The sequence below is a fragment of the Temnothorax nylanderi genome, unplaced genomic scaffold (assembly GCF_030848795.1).
Source record: "Temnothorax nylanderi isolate EJ_2023f unplaced genomic scaffold, tnyl_v1.0 TNYL_tig0169_pilon, whole genome shotgun sequence".
Lineage (NCBI taxonomy): Eukaryota > Metazoa > Arthropoda > Insecta > Hymenoptera > Formicidae > Temnothorax > Temnothorax nylanderi.
The window spans coordinates 9410-27122 of NW_027249231.1; the positions used below are offsets into that span (position 1 = coordinate 9410).

General features: G+C 36.1%; 2 protein-coding genes and 2 long non-coding RNA genes across 7 annotated transcripts; 3 read left to right on the forward strand and 1 right to left on the reverse strand.

Moving 5' to 3' along the window:
• The first annotated feature begins 347 nt into the window (after positions 1 to 347).
• LOC139777943 (uncharacterized) lies at positions 348 to 1875 on the forward strand. Its single transcript, XR_011719447.1, has 3 exons — positions 348 to 1313; positions 1413 to 1537; positions 1801 to 1875. It is a non-coding gene; the product is annotated as an uncharacterized lncRNA (long non-coding RNA).
• Positions 1876 to 2698: 823 nt separating this feature from the next.
• Positions 2699 to 3770, reverse strand: LOC139777944 (uncharacterized). Its single transcript, XR_011719448.1, has 2 exons — positions 3263 to 3770; positions 2699 to 3012 (listed from the first exon to the last, which is right to left on the reverse strand). It is a non-coding gene; the product is annotated as an uncharacterized lncRNA (long non-coding RNA).
• Positions 3065 to 14223, forward strand: Als2 (Amyotrophic lateral sclerosis 2). Of its 3 annotated transcripts, none has more exons than XM_071715635.1 (15): positions 3065 to 3186; positions 5395 to 5851; positions 6224 to 7546; positions 7626 to 8195; positions 8323 to 8692; positions 8797 to 8998; positions 9086 to 9266; positions 9448 to 9614; positions 9753 to 9862; positions 9941 to 10152; positions 10289 to 10843; positions 10927 to 11103; positions 11259 to 11427; positions 11521 to 11703; positions 11782 to 14223. In XM_071715635.1, the coding sequence occupies exons 2-15, from the start codon at positions 5511 to 5513 to the stop codon at positions 11827 to 11829; spliced, it is 4608 nt and encodes a 1535-aa protein (XP_071571736.1). In that variant the 5' UTR covers positions 3065 to 3186; positions 5395 to 5510; the 3' UTR covers positions 11830 to 14223. The 3 variants fall into 3 exon arrangements, with proteins under 3 accessions (XP_071571736.1, XP_071571735.1, XP_071571734.1); XM_071715634.1 differs by lacking the exon at positions 3065 to 3186 and adding an exon at positions 4521 to 5305; XM_071715633.1 differs by lacking the exon at positions 3065 to 3186 and adding an exon at positions 4521 to 5295.
• Positions 14224 to 14333: 110 nt separating this feature from the next.
• On the forward strand, positions 14334 to 17373 carry Holn1 (CD2 antigen cytoplasmic tail-binding protein 2 homolog holn1). 2 transcript variants are annotated; one of them, XM_071715649.1, is made up of 7 exons: positions 14334 to 14674; positions 14860 to 15036; positions 15166 to 15332; positions 15542 to 15719; positions 15788 to 15975; positions 16045 to 16156; positions 16250 to 17373. In XM_071715649.1, exons 2-7 carry the CDS (start codon positions 14901 to 14903, stop codon positions 16483 to 16485), a joined length of 1017 nt encoding a protein of 338 aa, XP_071571750.1. In that variant the 5' UTR covers positions 14334 to 14674; positions 14860 to 14900; the 3' UTR covers positions 16486 to 17373. The 2 variants fall into 2 exon arrangements, with proteins under 2 accessions (XP_071571750.1, XP_071571749.1); XM_071715648.1 differs by having other exon boundaries at positions 16045 to 17373.
• Positions 17374 to 17713: the final 340 nt, after the last annotated feature.

The window sequence follows — 17713 nt, forward strand, 5'->3', positions numbered from 1 at the left end:
CTCGCTCGCTCGCACGGTCCGTCGCGTGTCCCTCCGCCGCGCCGCGGGACATTTCCACGCCTCGCTCGCTCGCACGGTCCGTCGCGTGTCCCTCCGCCGCGCCGCGGGACATTTCCACGCCTCGCTCGCTCGCACGGTCCGTCGCGTGTCCCTCCGCCGCGCCGCGGGACATTTCCACGCCTCGCTCGCTCGCACGGTCCGTCGCGTGTCCCTCCGCCGCGCCGCGGGACATTTCCACGCCTCGCTCGCTCGCACGGTCCGTCGCGTGTCCCTCCGCCGCGCCGCGGGACATTTCCACGCCTCGCTCGCTCATACGGTCCGTCGCGTGTCCCTCCGCCGCGCCGCGGGACATTTCCACGCCTCGCTCGCTCATACGGTCCGTCGCGTGTCCCTCCGCCGCGCCGCGGGACATTTGCACGCCTCGCTCGCTCATACGGTCCGTCGCGTGTCCCTCCGCCGCGCCGCGGGACATTTCCACGCCTCGCTCGCTCATACGGTCCGTCGCGTGTCCCTCCGCCGCGCCGCGGGACATTTCCACGCCTCGCTCGCTCATACGGTCCGTCGCGTGTCCCTCCGCCGCGCCGCGGGACATTTCCACGCCTCGCTCGCTCATACGGTCCGTCGCGTGTCCCTCCGCCGCGCCGCGGGACATTTCCACGCCTCGCTCGCTCATACGGTCCGTCGCGTGTCCCTCCGCCGCGCCGCGGGACATTTCCACGCCTCGCTCGCTCATACGGTCCGTCGCGTGTCCCTCCGCCGCGCCGCGGGACATTTGCACGCCTCGCTCGCTCATACGGTCCGTCGCGTGTCCCTCCGCCGCGCCGCGGGACATTTACACGCCTCGCTCGCTCATACGGTCCGTCGCGTGTCCCTCCGCCGCGCCGCGGGACATTTACACGCCTCGCTCGCTCATACGGTCCGTCGCGTGTCCCTCCGCCGCGCCGCGGGACATTTACACGCCTCGCTCGCTCATACGGTCCGTCGCGTGTCCCTCCTCCGCGCCGCGAGACATCACGCTCATAAAGTTAAGCGTATAAAAAATCTTGTCTGCAAAAGACATCATCAAGGGAATAATTTGTAATTCTTTTCAGCAATTACATTTCCATTAAGCGAGAAAAGTCAAGAAACATTTCGACTATATTGCAACAACGTCGTAAAATTAATGCAATATAGCTGAAATGGCTTCTTGATTTATCTTGCTTAATGGCAATGAAATCACACTGCATTGCCACGAGTCTCAATGTGGCTCGAGACTCCTAGCTGACCCGGAGATGGAAGTGGATTTTGTGGCCTGAAGCGCTTAAAAGAAAGTGGTGAGTGTAATTCATTTTCACGTACTATGTCACTTATGTCATAAAATTTTCTATCTCTTCTGTCTTTACTTAATCGAATCGTTCATTTGAATGTTTCAGAAAATAACGACGCAGAAGGTGACATCGGAGCAGCGAGGGAATCCTGCGTAGCTGACATTCCGAGCAGCCTGAGAGGAGGAGGAGGCCTAGGATAGGCATCGGGCATCGGCGTACCAACACTTCTGGTAAATGTTACTTTTTATTTTTTCTAAAGATATTATAGAATCTCTCTTTTCGTTTGTGCTTATTCAGTTGCTACATTAAACCGTGTTTCGGAATTCAAATTAGTAAAAAGAAATATTTTGAAAAATTTGATTCAAGTTTTGATTCTAATGTAGAGACCTTTTTCGAAGAAGTAATTTAAAATATAATATTAATCTGAATAACGAATAAGATGTTCGATGCGCGTGACAATTATTTAATCGATTCGATTATTTTTATGTTACAGAAAATATCCACGCGGGAAGGAGCAACGTTGCTTCGCATCGAGGGAACACGAGGGACATCCCGAGCAGCCTTAGAGGAGGTGGAGGCCTGGAAGAGGCATAAGGCGCCGGCGGAACAACATGCGGTAAATATAATTGGTTTATACATATTGTGTCTTTCGCGGAAAGTTTAACCAATCGGTTTTTCAATCGAATAGTAAAGATAGTCAGAGAGTAGAAATTAAAAAAGAGTTTAATTTTTTAAATTCTATTTTGAATTCTTGTGTTCAGTAAATAGAGTATACTTTCAAGAAGTTAAACGTGTTTTTTTATTAAATTTATTTAATTAAAAGAAATATAGAATTCCGTGTTTTACCTTCGGTAATTATTTTTCGAAATACAGACTGTCTCTTTTCTTCCCTGCTCTAATAATATTCAGGACGTTAAACTTTGCGAAATTGACGAAACTATACAGCTATTTGTTTGTTTCCCTCTCTAATAGGTTTAAAAAAGCCAACGCCGATTCAGCAGAATTGCATTCCTCAAATACTGACGGGCAAAGATTGCATAGGCTGCGCCAAGACCGGTAGTGACAAAACTCTAGCATTTGCCCTGCCTGTTTTGCAAAAATTATGCGAGGATCCATATGGTATATTTGCTCTTGTGTTAACGCCAGCGAGGGAACTAGCTTTTCAGGTGATAAATTTTACTTTCTTATTGTCGTTACTTGCAATATAAATTGTTTTATATTTGTGAGATTTGTCAGATCATCTAATAAGTAACGTAGTAATTTTACATACTTAAAAATAATAGAGAATAATTTTGATTGTGTACTGCATTGTACATGTATGGTATCGTAAGCAAAGGATAGAAAATTTACTAGAAAGATGGAAAGGAAGAGAGAAAGAAATAACAAATATCTAATTTATCAGAACTTTTAGTAGTTCTATTATGTTTATTTAAATTAATTGTATTACTCTTGGAACGATCTGATATTTGTACAAAACAGCCATGCTTGCGGTTAATTATAATAAATCTTATTATATTTAATGGAATTATTTTAGATTGCTGATCAGTTTGCTGCTATTGGCAAGGCTATCAACCTGAAAAAATGTGTGATTGTTGGCGGCATGGATATGGTGGCACAAGGATTGGAATTGTCGAAACAGCCACATATAGTTGTAGCTACACCTGGTCGACTAGCAGATCATTTGGACAGTTGCGATACGTTCTCCCTGCAGAAGATCAAATTTTTAGTGTTGGACGAGGCTGATAGACTGCTCGGTGGCCATTTTGATGAACAACTTAAGAAAATGTTTGCTGCATTACCCAAGCAGAAACAAGTATTGTTCTTTAGCGCTACAATGACAGACGCTCTTGACAAAATGCAGCAAATAGCTTCTGATAAGGTATATCTCGATAAAACAACTGTATGTTATGTTACATTACGGCTAGCAGGGTAATTATTCAGTTTACACTCCTCACCTCCGATTTTGATGAACTTAGGCTTAATCGACGCGTTTTTGTACGAAACAAAAGAATCTGGCAGAAAAAAGTGTCGCTCTGCCCCGCGACGCAAGATATTAAACGTTAAATTTGACAGGAATCAGGTTATGATTCCTGTCATACCGACGCCATGTAGCAACACTGAACATTCCCTGCGGCCACATACGCATGCTCAGTGGCCGCACGCGCATGCAAAACTGCGCCAATTTTAAATATGATGACTGGTCAATCATGCGGAATAATCAAGCGTCTTAATTCAAGCAGTTAGGTATCACGCTGGGAGTTTGTTTAGTTTTATTATGCGGGGGAAGGGGTTCCGCCGCAGGCTACTTCTATGTAAAAATCACAACTTCTATAAAGCAGGGCATATACACACGTGTGTGTGCCCTGCTTTAACGAAAATTACAATTTCTATAAAGCAGGGCATACACACATGTGTGTGTGCCCTGCTTTAACGATAATCACAACTTCTATAAAGCAGGGCATACACACGTGTGTGTGTGTGTGTGTGTGTGTGTGTGTGCCCAGTGAATGCGTGGGCGGGGAAATTTTGCTCCCCTCCCCATGCATGTACTTTATAATTTTGTTTTACAACTTAGCATGTACTTTAAGTTGTAAAGCGAGTTCCACACTTTCAACCACGGATGGTGCGGGGGGGGCCGAAGGCCCTTAGCATGTACTTTAAGTTGTAAAGCGCGTCATGAACCCATGTGGCACCTCGTTTCGCGTGGACACACACACAGACAAGGCGGTGCGAGGGGGGCCTTCGCCCCCCCCGCACCCCCCCGTGGTTGAAAGCATGGAACTCGCTTTACAACTTAAAGTACATGCTAAGTTGTAAAGCAAAATTATAAAGTACATGCATGGAAAGGGGGGTGCAGGGGAGCAAAATTTCCCCGCCCACGCATGTACTGGGCACACACACACACACGTGTGTATGCCCTGCTTTATAGAAGTTGTGATTTTCGTTAAAGCAGGGCACACACACATGTATATGCCCTGCTTTATAGAAGTTGTGATTTTTACATAAAAGTAGCCTGCGGCAGAAACCCTTCCCCCGCATAATAAAACTAAACAAACTCCCAGCGTGATACCTAACTGCTTGAATCAAGACGCTTGGTTATTCCGCACGATTGACCAGTCAATAGTCATCATATTTAAAATTGGCGCACTTTTGCATGCGCGTGCGGCCACTGACCATGCGCGTGCGGCCACTGAGCATGCGTATGTGGCCGCAGGGCATGTTCAGTGTTGCTACATCTCGTCGGTATGACGGGAATCATAACCTGATTCCTGTCAACTTTAACTGTTAATATCTCGCTTCGCGTGGCAGAGCGACACTTTTTTCTGCCAGATTCGGTCGTTTTGAGCAAAAACGCGTCGATTAAGCCTAAGTTCATCAAAATCGGAGGTGAGGGGTGTAAACTGAATAATTACCAAATGTTACATCGCTCATAATAATAGCGTGCCAATAAAATTAATCTGTGCATTACGTCCACAAATTGGACATTGGAGGTAAAAAAAAAAGAACGATAAAACGGTACAAGAAGTTCAGCAGTTTATATATGAACACAAGGGCCTGTTTTCTATTGCTGAACTGGCAGAACTGGCTGCATTAGTTCGGAGTTTCTTTTTTACTCCAATGCGTGAAACGGAACGGACCCATAGAATGATGCAATAGTGCTAATAGCGCGCTCCCCGAACGCAGCCTATAAACTTTCTTCATTCCGAATGAAACAGAGATATATAATTGGCTGCTGGAAAGAAAAAGGGAGAAGACGGAAAGTACAAAAAATTCATCCACAAAAAAAAAACAATAAACACGTTAATTCCAAAGTCTCATATAAACCGGTCTTAAAGGGGCGAAAAAAAAACGACATGCAGTCCTGCAGTGAAAGTTTCCTCCCATCCCGTGTACTGTCACGTCCAACAGCTGATATCAGTACTGGTACAGTACCGTACAGTACCAACCCACAACCCATACCTGCCCTGCCTGGCCCTGCCTGCCGGATGTTAGTCACAGTAAAAAGATCATACGTTCAATCATGCCGCCCTACAAATCGCCCGCGGTACGTTCACGGAAGTGTTTAACGGGGGAAACGTTATTACAGATAATATGATATGACGAAAGAGTGGCGTCAGTCGCTGGCAGTTAAACAGAGGTTCGTAGAGCGACTCCCGCATAGGTTATGCGAGCCACCTTATCTGTCAGGCCACGTACAGTGAGATGGATAAGCACATGTATCTATGGAGGGGCGCCGACAAATTGTCCTACGCGTTCGGCGACAAGCCGAACGGCGTCATATGCAAGCTCGTCACCGTCAGGGATCACGTTTTCGCCGCGACCACGACCAACAACCTCTACCACGGGGAGGTGTCGCTCCGCGAGGGCGCATGTCCCGCGCTCCTTTTCAAACGGGCCCAGTTCGACGTCGTCGACCTGGCGTCCAATTCCGAGCACCTGTTCGTCGTCAACACCAGCGGGCATGTTTTGAAAGTAAATCCTCAAGACATGAGTGTTGTAGATTCGATCGTTCTCAAGGAGGAAGTAAAATATTGTAGCCATGGGTATGTACGCCGAAAGATATGTTATTCCACAATTAAAATTTGTATAAACCCATTCTTATATTCCGACTGTTGTCTTATCTTTATTTTTATTCTTTAAAAAAATTTTCTTTTTTTATTATTTAATTTTGTCTTATTTATAATAGGTATATGTCAAATTTATTTTTATATATTTCTCTATTAAATATATAAAACATACAAGATATTTTTATATACCACTATTATTTATCATATATATATATATATATATATAAGACTTATTCTTAGCTGAATATGGAATTAATAAGGCTGTTTGAGTATTTTATTATGTTATGTTTATCAATAAGCATCAGTAATATATCTGATTATAGAAAAGACGTTCTGTTTTATTTGCAGATATAAAGAAGAAAATGAGATAGTAAAGGTGAAATTTATAGCGGTTAGCGATCAAGCAACATTATTCGTTACGGACAATGGGCAGTTATGGGCTAGCGGCAATCAACCGCAGATAGACATAAGTAGTACAGAACCAAAGAAAGTTAAATTTTTTGAAGGGAGGACAGTGTCTGAGATTGCTTGTGGTTCTAATTTTAATGTGGCCGCTGTGAGAAAAAGCACTAAACTTATGAAAGATGAAACGGATAGTGAAAACGAGTTAGAGGAGGAGATCTTTGTTAATTCCTGTCCACAATGTCTTAATAACGTTATGTTAAGTCCTGGAAGTGTAACCTCGTCAGACACGTGTCTCACTGGCCTTCACGCGCAGCAGTTTAGCGAAGATCGTTCGACAAATTCCATCAGTGCTCTGTCCACTGCCAGTAAAGAGCACATTCCTCTGCCAGAACTGGAGAAAAAGGAACAACCGTCTGACGTCGTTGAAAATGGCGAGAAATGTCTGAATAATTTAACAGATTCCGACAAAGACGAGAAGAGAAATGTTATATTTATAAACACGGAAACTGCTCGTCAATTTCTAACCAGACAACTATCTTGGGTTTCGTCTTATGGAAGCGCCAAGGAAGACATACCCATGGAAAGTGTCGATCGGTCAACAAGACTGATAAAGCAAAATGTCTCGAATATGGCGAACTTAGTTTACGAAGGAGTTAAAAATGTAGGAGGTAAAGTTGTAACTTTATCTAGACATATGAGCGGTAGTTCTGATATTAATGAATGTAAAGCTGATAGCAACGAAAACTTAGAAGAGCATGGAGATACTTATATAAAACCTACTGCAACCAGTTTGGCACTGAGCTTACGTTGCGAAGAATTTCCTTGGTCATCGAGCACTGGCTCTTCTGAACACGAGTTATCCCAACATGGCTTGAATGAAAGGATCAATACGTTATCCCGTACCGGCAGCAACATATTGGCGACGGAACTCTGGACGTGGGGTGATATACAATACGGGCAATTGGGAACGGGAGATATTATTAAACGACCAAGGCCGGTACAAGTAACGAAGCTTTGTCACACTGGTATCAGAAAGATATCTTGCGGTGCCTTCCACGTGCTTGCTTTAACACTGGACGGCAGAGTATTTGCGTGGGGTCGGAACAATTTTAAGCAGGTCGCTTTGCACACTACGGTAGATCAAAGCGCTCCTCAGTTGTTCACCACAAAATTATCTTCCAATGAGAGAGCTATCGATATGGCAGCTGGCAATTTCCATAGTTTAGTAATGATGCATCATGGTTTATATTTTATGGGACAATCGAGGTAACTAATTGAAATAGAAATCGCCTTTCTTGATTAATGATTTTATTTCTATTTACTTATAAATACATTACGATTTCAGCAAAGTTGGCGATATGTTTCAACTTGACATACAAAGCAAGGATGAATCAAATAGTCCAAGAGAGATTTTCAGTTCTGGGCAATACAGTTGTTGTTCTGTGATAAACGAACCGGCAATAAATGTGTCAGAAGATTTGATAAACGATCAGATTTTCCTGGAAGAAATGTTGACTGTCTATCAGAATCTCATCAAGCCGTTTCAAAAGAAAAGCGGTGTGACTCATGAAGCCAATGTATATGAAACACTATGCCGTTGTTATGCAGAGTTGATGCACCTTAGCGTTTTAAATGTCATAAGTCTGTGGGATTATTTTAATCATATTGGAGAAGCGTATGAAGTCACAATTGTTGCCAATATAGAGGAATATACTACAGTATATAAATACTATTTGAATGCTATTTGCGATGTTATATCTCTCGGTGGTTTTATGCATATTGCAAAACTCATTGAAGTGCCACAAGTAGTATCAAATTTATTTGTACATAATTTAAAAAGTAGTGATGTAAAAAAACATAGTAATGAAATTGTTATAACAATGGCATTACAGCATCCTTTATGTAAATTAAACAGGTAGGTTTATATGCAAGTCTTACAAACAATTATTTATTATTATATATTTTATATTTATATTTATTATATCATAATAATATAACACTAACTTTGAATAGGGTGATGTATATATATTTTTTTATTATAGATACAAGAATATGATTCATAGTTTAATAAAAAGTAATGGCACAAAGATGGGTGTTGAGCGATTACAAGAAGCTCTTATAAAATGGGAGCAAGTACACGATGAACAAGATAAACGTCAAAAAGAGGCGGAAGCTACGAAATTATTTTGGGAAAATTCTGGGAAGCTAGGAGAATCACTGAGATCTCCCAATAGAAGGCTCATTCGAGAATCAAGAGCACACCCGCTATCGATACTTAATTCTGGTAGATTTTCATCGCATTGGTTTGTTTTACTAACGGATATTTTCATACATGTTACTGGCAATACACATACAATCCATCCGCTTCGAACATTATGGGTAGAACTTCTACCTGACTCCGAAAATGTGCAGGTATGCAAAATTAATAACTTGATCTATTATATTATATTTTATAATAATGAAAACTGATATAATAGCATAAATGTATCTATAAATAAATTTATAACATTTTTTAGAATGCTATATCGGTTGCTACACCAGAGGATAATTTCGTATTATACACTCCTACTCCTTCCGAGCGAAATGAGTGGTTGCATGCCCTGCAAAATACTATAAAATGCAGTTTGCAAAGAGTGATCGGAAATGTGCCTCCATTAGCACGCTCAAGCTCATTTACTTTCACAAAACATAATGTTTTTAAGGATGCAAAATATACTGGTTTGTAGAATTGTATTAAAATATATTTTACTGAGAAGCATTATGTATAAAAAAATATTTGCACTAAGTTATGTCACAACTTTATAGGACGATGGTTGAACGGTAAACCACATGGTTCTGGGAAATTGGAATGGTCAGATGGTCGTACATATGTAGGCCAATTTCATAAAGGTGTTATTCATGGTACTGGAAAAATGGAAATTCCAATGCAAGGTGTATATGAAGGCCAGTGGAAAGATGGTCAGCAAAATGGATATGGAACAATGAAGTGAGATTTATTTCTTCCATAAAAATATATTCTATAAAATGTATTCATGTTATTATTAGAATTTATTAAAAATAATGAACATGAAACAATCAATGTGTGTACTTGCATGGAAACTTGTTTCTATAGCATCCTCAACTTACAAATTATTTACAGAAAATTAATATGTAAGAATATCTTTTAGGTACATTAATGGAGATTTTTATGAAGGATACTTTAAAGATGGATTACCTCATGGCCATGGTGTCAAAAAAGAAGGCCACTTTATGGCGTCAATTGCATCTGTTTACATTGGAGAATGGGCTGCTGGCGTTAAACAAGGTTACGGAATAATGGACGATATAATGACAGGTAAATATATACATTTATTACGTTAACAGTAAACTACAAATAAAAAACTCTAGAAATAAAATATAACAGTAATCTTATATAATTTTTGGTTAATGTCAAAATTACACATATATTATTAATAATTCAATGATGTTATAGGTGAAAAATATCTTGGGTCATGGAGCAATGGCATGAAACAGGGTAATGGTTTGATCGTGACACTTGATGGCATTTATTATGAAGGTGTTTTTACGCAAGATGTTTTAACGGTGATTATACAGTTAAATATTTTTTTTTATTAAATATTTTTTAAGATAGATTATTGATTTTGACATTATCCATTAAAGGGTCATGGAGTAATGGTATTTGAGGACGGCACCCATTATGAAGGTGAATTTAAGTCTGCTGGAATATTTTGTGGAAAAGGTACATTAACATTTCGAAGTGGTGATAGATTAGAAGGCAACATGAATGGTGCATGGAATGAAGGTGTGAAAGTTATTGCTACATTGCACATGAATAAAGCTAGTGGAACTGCGCAACTTAATTCAAAACCAGCGTAAGTATCATTTGTATCATTACAATATTAAATGTTAATATTGTATAAAAATTGTTCTATTAAAGTAACAAATAGCAAATTAACTATTAGTTAACTAATAACAATAGTTTTACATTATTCTCATTACTCTTGTTAGGTCTTTTGGAAAACTATGTGTATCTCCAGATCAAAAGTGGAAAGCGATATTTAGGCAATGCCATCAACAACTTGGTGTACCTGAACCAGTCACCAAAAATTCTAGTTACAATGAAAAATCTGTAGAAACGCAAAAAGTATGGCAAAATGTTGCTAGTATAATAACAAAATCTCATCAAAAAACGTTGCAACGAAAAAAGCTGTCTGCTAATACTTCAAATACAAAAGAAAAAAATAGCGAAACTATCGATCAGCTGGATAAGATACCAGGTTTTGGACGAGATAAACTCACTAATCAGACTTACAATGAAGTTCATAAGTATTTAGTGAAAGCTTTCGAAAGCCCACATCATCCATTGGGCGCTCTTTTGACAGAAGTAGCTGCAGTATATACAGCTACTTATGGTGGAGTAAGAGTACATCCGTTATTACTCAGCCATGCAGTGTCAGAACTTCACAGTATTACAACAAGAATATATGAGATTGTGCTTCTTTTATTCCCAGCTCTACCACGTTGTGGCAAAGAATATGTCCTTGAAACTGATGGTGAAGAAGAGTACGTATTATGAAATCTATAAAAATTATATCTAAGATTTTCAAATCAGTAACGCATTCTGATTCAGAAATATTTATTTTTAGGCAAGTCATAAGCGCTGCCGCGATACTTCATCCAATATTACTGCCACGTGTACATTCAGCACTTTTTGTATTATACGCCTTACATAATAAAAAGGAGGATGATGCATATTGGGAAAGATTGATGAAATGGAATAAGCAGCCTGACATAACTCTGATGGCCTTCCTTGAAATTGATCAGTAAGTAGTAAATTTATATATAAATAGTAAATTTACAGCAATAGAAAAAAATTACTCTTTATATATAGAGATATACTTCTTCATTATAATATTGTAATATTTATATTTGTATATTTAACTTTTATAATTTTTTGCATTCTCTTACAAAATTGCAGGAAATTCTGGAAAACTACGAATGTAATGAGCATTTCAGACAATTTATTACCATACCAGCACGAATCATATTTCAGTGAGGCTATAGAAACTTTACAGCAACTTAAAACAACTTTTTCGCCTTTAGAAAAACTGTTAGTGGTCAGAAATACATTCGAACAAATGACACAAGTAAGAATAGACAATAATGTTTGTATTGCTACTCATATAAGCGCATCTAAATACATTATTTATATTAATGCATTTTTCTACGTTTAACAATAGGCAGTACAAAAACAACTAGGATCTACATATTTATGGACGATGGACGAACTATTTCCAGTGTTTAGTTTTGTTGTAGTGCGTGCTAGTGTGTTACAATTAGGAAGTGAAATACATTTTATTGAGGACTTTATGGAGCCATACTTACAAAATGGAGAACTTGGCATTATGTTCACTACTCTTAAGGTCAGATATAACAGATAAAATAGAAAATAAGAACTATTTAATAAATTAATTTAATGAAATTAATTAATTTTATTATAGGCATGTTATTACCAGATATTACAAGAAAAAACAAACATGGGCGATTAAAAGCTATTTTCCCACAAATGGGAACATAACAATTTATGGTACAATGAAATGATCAATATATATATATATATATATATATATATATATATATATATATGAATAAGACATATATAGGTGAGGATAAGATTGCACTCGTAAAACACACAACAAGATAAAAATAGATATATGAAAAGTATGTATTTGTATTATAATAAAAAAAGTGATAATTTGCATTTAGGATACATAATGTAGGCTTTAGTATCCTGATTATGTAAAGCCAAAATCAGACGCGAAATGGCATAACATATCAGTTCACTTTGTCATTATAAAATGTATATAAGTTTACTATTGAAAGATAATTATCATTAGTTAATTCAATGTTCTATAAATAACGCTTGCATAAACATAAAAACCGAATTTCAGTACTTCCAGTTATTTGTTACCTAAGGATACATGCATTTAAAAGCTATAGAAATGCATAGCTCAATATTGTGATAAGAAAAAGGTTACCTTTATTTATATATTGTACATTATATCTTCTCTACATTACATGTTAGCTCATAAAAACGCTTAGAAAGCTATTTAAAATTTACATATGATTGCTTATCATTATTAACTTCCTAATTTGTAAATATATCACTTTTAATAGAGATTCTCTTTTATACAATTTGCAACATGCATATTCATTTTAATATTGCTTTACGGTTTTATTTAATATAATTAAAAAATGAATATATACCATATAATTAAAAAATGATATATACCATAATACTATAACTATTGTAATACAAATGAATACAAATGAAAAAAGAGAGGAAATAATCCTCATTCACAAACTCAACAAATTGTTTCTATTATAATTCATATAAAGAGTATATTTCTACTCTGTAATTTGCAAGAGTATGTACTAGATATCTGTTAACAAATTTCATATATAATCCATTGAAATATATGTATGTATAGTATTGTAAGAGACATAATAGTACATATATATTTAAATTAATTAATAATATATAATTAATACATATTTATTAATTAAAATTTAAATTATAGATATGTAAAAGATTTTTACAATAATTTTAAGAACTTGTTTTAGTTACTTTAAACTATTTCAGAACGCGCGTAGTATGTCACAATTATGTCGTATTAAAAAAGTTAAATTTACAGTTTTACTTATAAATATTATTTAACTGTGTTATGTTTCAATTGTCTCTTACTTTACTTTTATTATATTTATATGTGATATTAGTTAAACAAAACATTTCCTAATAACTAGCATGTACCTGAAACATATTTTTTATATTAATCCAAAAGAGCTCGCTTATCACTCGATATGTACATTTATCATAAATTCGTAATTTTATCTATTTTTATCAAAGAATCACACACAATACAATTGTTTTTTTAATTACAAAAGACAGAAAGTGATTATAAAATATTTCATCAAGCTTTTATTAATGTAGATTATAATACACCTACTTCTTTCCAAGATTAATCGTGTGGGCTCTATCGGATTAATATATCACAAATGTACAATAATTATTTCCAATGCGCTGTACACATTTTGTAATACATTTGTCGAAGTCAAAATTAAGAAATCAAATTGTTAGCATCAAATAACATAAGAGATCAAATATCACATTCTCGTTTGAACGCGCATTCAGTTCAAATATGGATTAAAGACTATTGTATTAGTCACAGTTTATAGAAGAAATTACATTCCAATGTGTAGTGTTCTAAATATCCAAAAGTTGTACACGAAAATAGATATTTATTTACATAATAATATTCGAAGAAAATGTATAAGTAATAAAACATTAGTCTTGTATACTATATTGATATTACTTGCAGCAAGGGAGATTATTGAATCGATATATATTGGAGATATATACTTTTTATCATAAAAGCGGAAGCGTGAAGCGATTAGTTTACCATCAAAAGCCGATCAAATTAGGGAGAAGTTTGTAACAGAATGATAGGTATATTAAATGAGTCGCATTTTCTAAATGATGTAACATGTATGGAGGAACTATTGGCGATTATTTTGTATTACTAAAAACAGTACACTATTTAAAAAAAATGCTATTATTGATAGTAATTTGTACTATTAAAAATAAAAAGGGGGTTACGCATATATAAAACGACACAATGAAATCTATGCGTGCGTATCAATTTAGATAATTATATTATACATCCGATTTACTTTTGTACTGTCTTTTTTCGACAATATGAAATTCTTCGAATAGTATAAAATATATTATAAGTTTTTAAACAATTTTGACAATGTTTCATTGTTTGTAATGTGAAATAAGAATAGATTATCAGACTTGATACACAATCGACCGATTATGTTAATGTTAACAATTGTTTATTCATCGTCATTGTAAACAAATAAAATGTTCAAATACATGAAAATATATGTTTTTTTCTATCATTAAAAAAAGACTACTCCACTCCTCTTGTGAGCTTTAAATTTTAAATTCTCATGTGCCTTCAGCACATGCGCGGTCACGTGGGAATCGTGAAGTGGCGGGCGAACGTAGAGAAAAAACAATCGTGAGTAGGGTGGAGTAGGGATGGAATGGGCAAAATGAAAATCCGATTGTTGCGCCGAGTGATACACTCTTACTCATAAATGTCAAAAGCGTCATAATTAAAATAAGTAATAAAACGTTTATAAACGAGCTTTCTGGTGTGCGAAGTCCTTGGAACGGACGGAATAACGGACGTTTGGAATTTACGTCGCAAGTAGACATAACCTGTAAACTGATGTAAACTAACCCCCTTAAACTTGGGCACCTATTGAAATTTGTACACAGGAATTTTCTGTACAGCGAGAAACGTCGCTTCGCTGCTTCTGGGAAACGTATGTAATATTTAAGCATTGTATGGATATTTTAAAAACATCTTTGTATCTTAGAGTATGTGACAATTGTTATATCTTGGAATATATGACTAGAATATATGTTGTATCTTAGATCTTAAAATACGTGACAATTACTTGATTTATGTCGCAAATAAAACTTCTAATGACGCATATTTTTAATGCAGATTTTTGTCCTTGGTAAAAAGTTCACTCATATACAGAAACCATGTCAAAACGCAAGTTTGATGAAATGGAAGATATATCTAATAAGCAACCGCTTAAGAACTCGCTGGACTCTGACGAAGATGATGACGAAGTAAATGAGGATACCTATAACATTATGAATGAAGATGAACTTGAAGGTATCTAGATTTGGATGTGTAACATTATGCAGATAAATCAATATGTTTATCGTTATCATTTTTATTGTTGTCAAATTCTTATTTTGTACAGTATTTGATATAATTAATAGCTTAATTATATTTGTATAGCAGGTACAGAAGATGGACCCTCGGCACCAGAAACAAACGTAGGTTTTACGGCATTTAATATGAAAGAGGAACTGGAAGAAGGTCACTTTGATAAAGAAGGTCATTACCTTTGGAAAAAAGAGAAGCAGATAAGGGACAATTGGTTGGACAATATTGACTGGGTCCAGGTCAGTAAAATAAGTGAATATAACGTAAAATTTGCTCCTGAGAATTAACCGATCCATATATGTAAAAATATAAAATTCTCCCTTTGTAGACATTTTGTACTTCCAAGGATTATGTTATACTCCAAACTTGTAAAACAAAATATTTACCATTTTTTTTATTACGTAATAAATTCCGAGTGTTTAAAAAATATTACTATTTATTTTTATAGATCAAACCTGGTTCTACTAATGTGAAAAAGAGTACCAAGTCGAGCGAAAGTCCTGGTTTGGCAGACAGCGATAGTGACGATGAAGGAGATATTATGTTCGATCCTATTCCGTTGTATAAACAAATTTTAGAGTATCTTAAACCCGGTGAAACCGTTTCAAAAACGTTATGCAGACTTGGTAAACACAATTACTAATAGAGCATGTGTTGAAATTATCGGAAGTTAATACCGGTTGTCCCAATTCAGGTAAAGGGAAAAAGAAATTGACCACAGCTGAAAGATGGAAAAAGAAAAAGGAATCTAAAACGCAGGAAGAAGAAGAAGATCCAAATTCTGTTAACATAACAAAGTTAACAGAACTGGCAAATGAATTATTAACACGCACTGGTAATATGGACATATATCAAGAAAGTTACGAACAAATAAAAAAGAAGGTAAAAAACTATATAATATTTATATACATGGTATATATTATCTTTGTTATAAGAAATTATATTTCGTAGATTGAACAAGCAGATAAACATGCACACCCTTCGAAACAAGAAGCAGAGCTAGATATGTATGCTGACGATTTTGATGAAAAGGAAAAGGCGAAATTGGACGACGGCGATAGTGGTATGCGTTACTATTATTACTTTTTTCTCTTGCATAGAAATTTTTGTTATATATTGTGGGTACGTGTACATTATGCATATATACATACCGTAGGAAAAACAGCGGAAGCAAGCAATGCGGAAAAAACTACATCTCTGGAGGAAAACGTAACGTGGGATCTGAAATGGTCGCAAGATGAAAATGCAGAAGTACACGGGCCTCATACTAGTCAGCAAATGCATGCCTGGGCAAAAGAGGGATATTTCAAAAAGGGTGCCTGGGTTAGAAGAACCGGACAGCAGAATCAATTTTATAGTGCTGCTAGAGTAGACTTTGAACTTTATCTGTGACATTTCTATCCGATACATATAAAAATGTGAAAATAAACAGATATAAAAATTGTTATATCTGAATATTTGTCAAATCACGAAACTTTTATGAAAGTGAAATATATTATACTCAATGTATGTAAAGTTTTTACACGAGAAAATAGATTGTTGAGCATTATGAAAACTGTGTATAAATTTAAAATATCACAGTATAAGAACGCGATATATAAATGGCTCAAATTATATTATGTGTCAACAATTTTAATGTAATGATTTTAATTTTTTTTTACTTTTTTTTAAATTTTGTTTTATACAATTTTGGATTGTTTTATACTTGCAAGGAGAGATCCAGAACTCTCCAAAGAAAGCAGAAATATTTCAGAGGTAATGAGTTTGTAAGAAATTTTGTAACTGATAAATATTTATGTAATTTAGAATTTTAGACAAACATTAATTCCCAATTTATAAATAATTTACTTATTAAGCTAATTATGATTAATCTTGTTTATAAATATAATAAGATACTAAAAAGTTCTGTGTTTATATGCTATAAAATTATAAATTGATTTAGAAATGATCATTATTTCGTAATTTTATAAAAGTTTAATTTGGAAGTACACTATAGCAGTATTCAGATAATTTCATTTATTCATCAAATGCGATGTCTAATATAATGTTTAACCATCAATCGTTATTTTTTGCGTGCAAAGGATGCTTACGTTGTCACACGTGCATTTTGATGGGTTATTAAAAACCATTTGTTACTTAAATCAAGACGGAACTAAGCTCATACTTCAGAGACTTCTTGCGCATTCCTACGGGAGTGGGGTTGTTGAAATTTATGGTCCGCGGAGCGTGGTATTTTTAAATAGAATTTTATATCCCTAAAATAAATCTATTTGTATCGTACGATATAGTCATACATCTTTATTTATTTAGTGAAGCAAAAATCTCTTTCCCTTGATTCTTATGTTTACTTTGTACGTTCCAGATGGGAAATGCTTTCTTAGGGCGAAAAGTAAAATATCTCACCAGAAAAAAAGTATAAGATAAGACCTGGAAATATTCGTATTTATTTATTATGAAAAATAACTCACCCTTTTTTGTCATTATATATGTAGGCACATCTAATATATAGATGATGCAATAGTGTTCTTGCATGGAGTTAAATGAAAGGGGGAAGTTACATACATTTTGATTAACACACAGACCACAAGGATTGTGCAAGAAAACTATAAACTATAAGAAG

What these genes read in the sequence shown, in the direction of transcription:
- Holn1 (XM_071715648.1), top strand. Translation starts at nt 14,901, where the DNA reads ATGTCAAAACGCAAGTTTGATGAAATGGAAGATATATCTAATAAGCAA. An exon ending in GAATGAAGATGAACTTGAAG is followed by an intron (nt 15,037 to 15,165) that starts GTATCTAGATTT and finishes ATATTTGTATAG; the next exon opens with CAGGTACAGAAGATGGACCC. An exon ending in AAAAACGTTATGCAGACTTG is followed by an intron (nt 15,720 to 15,787) that starts GTAAACACAATT and finishes GTCCCAATTCAG; the next exon opens with GTAAAGGGAAAAAGAAATTG.
- Als2 (XM_071715635.1), top strand. Translation starts at nt 5,511, where the DNA reads ATGGATAAGCACATGTATCTATGGAGGGGCGCCGACAAATTGTCCTAC. An exon ending in TTACGCAAGATGTTTTAACG is followed by an intron (nt 9,863 to 9,940) that starts GTGATTATACAG and finishes TATCCATTAAAG; the next exon opens with GGTCATGGAGTAATGGTATT. An exon ending in GAAACTGATGGTGAAGAAGA is followed by an intron (nt 10,844 to 10,926) that starts GTACGTATTATG and finishes ATTTATTTTTAG; the next exon opens with GCAAGTCATAAGCGCTGCCG.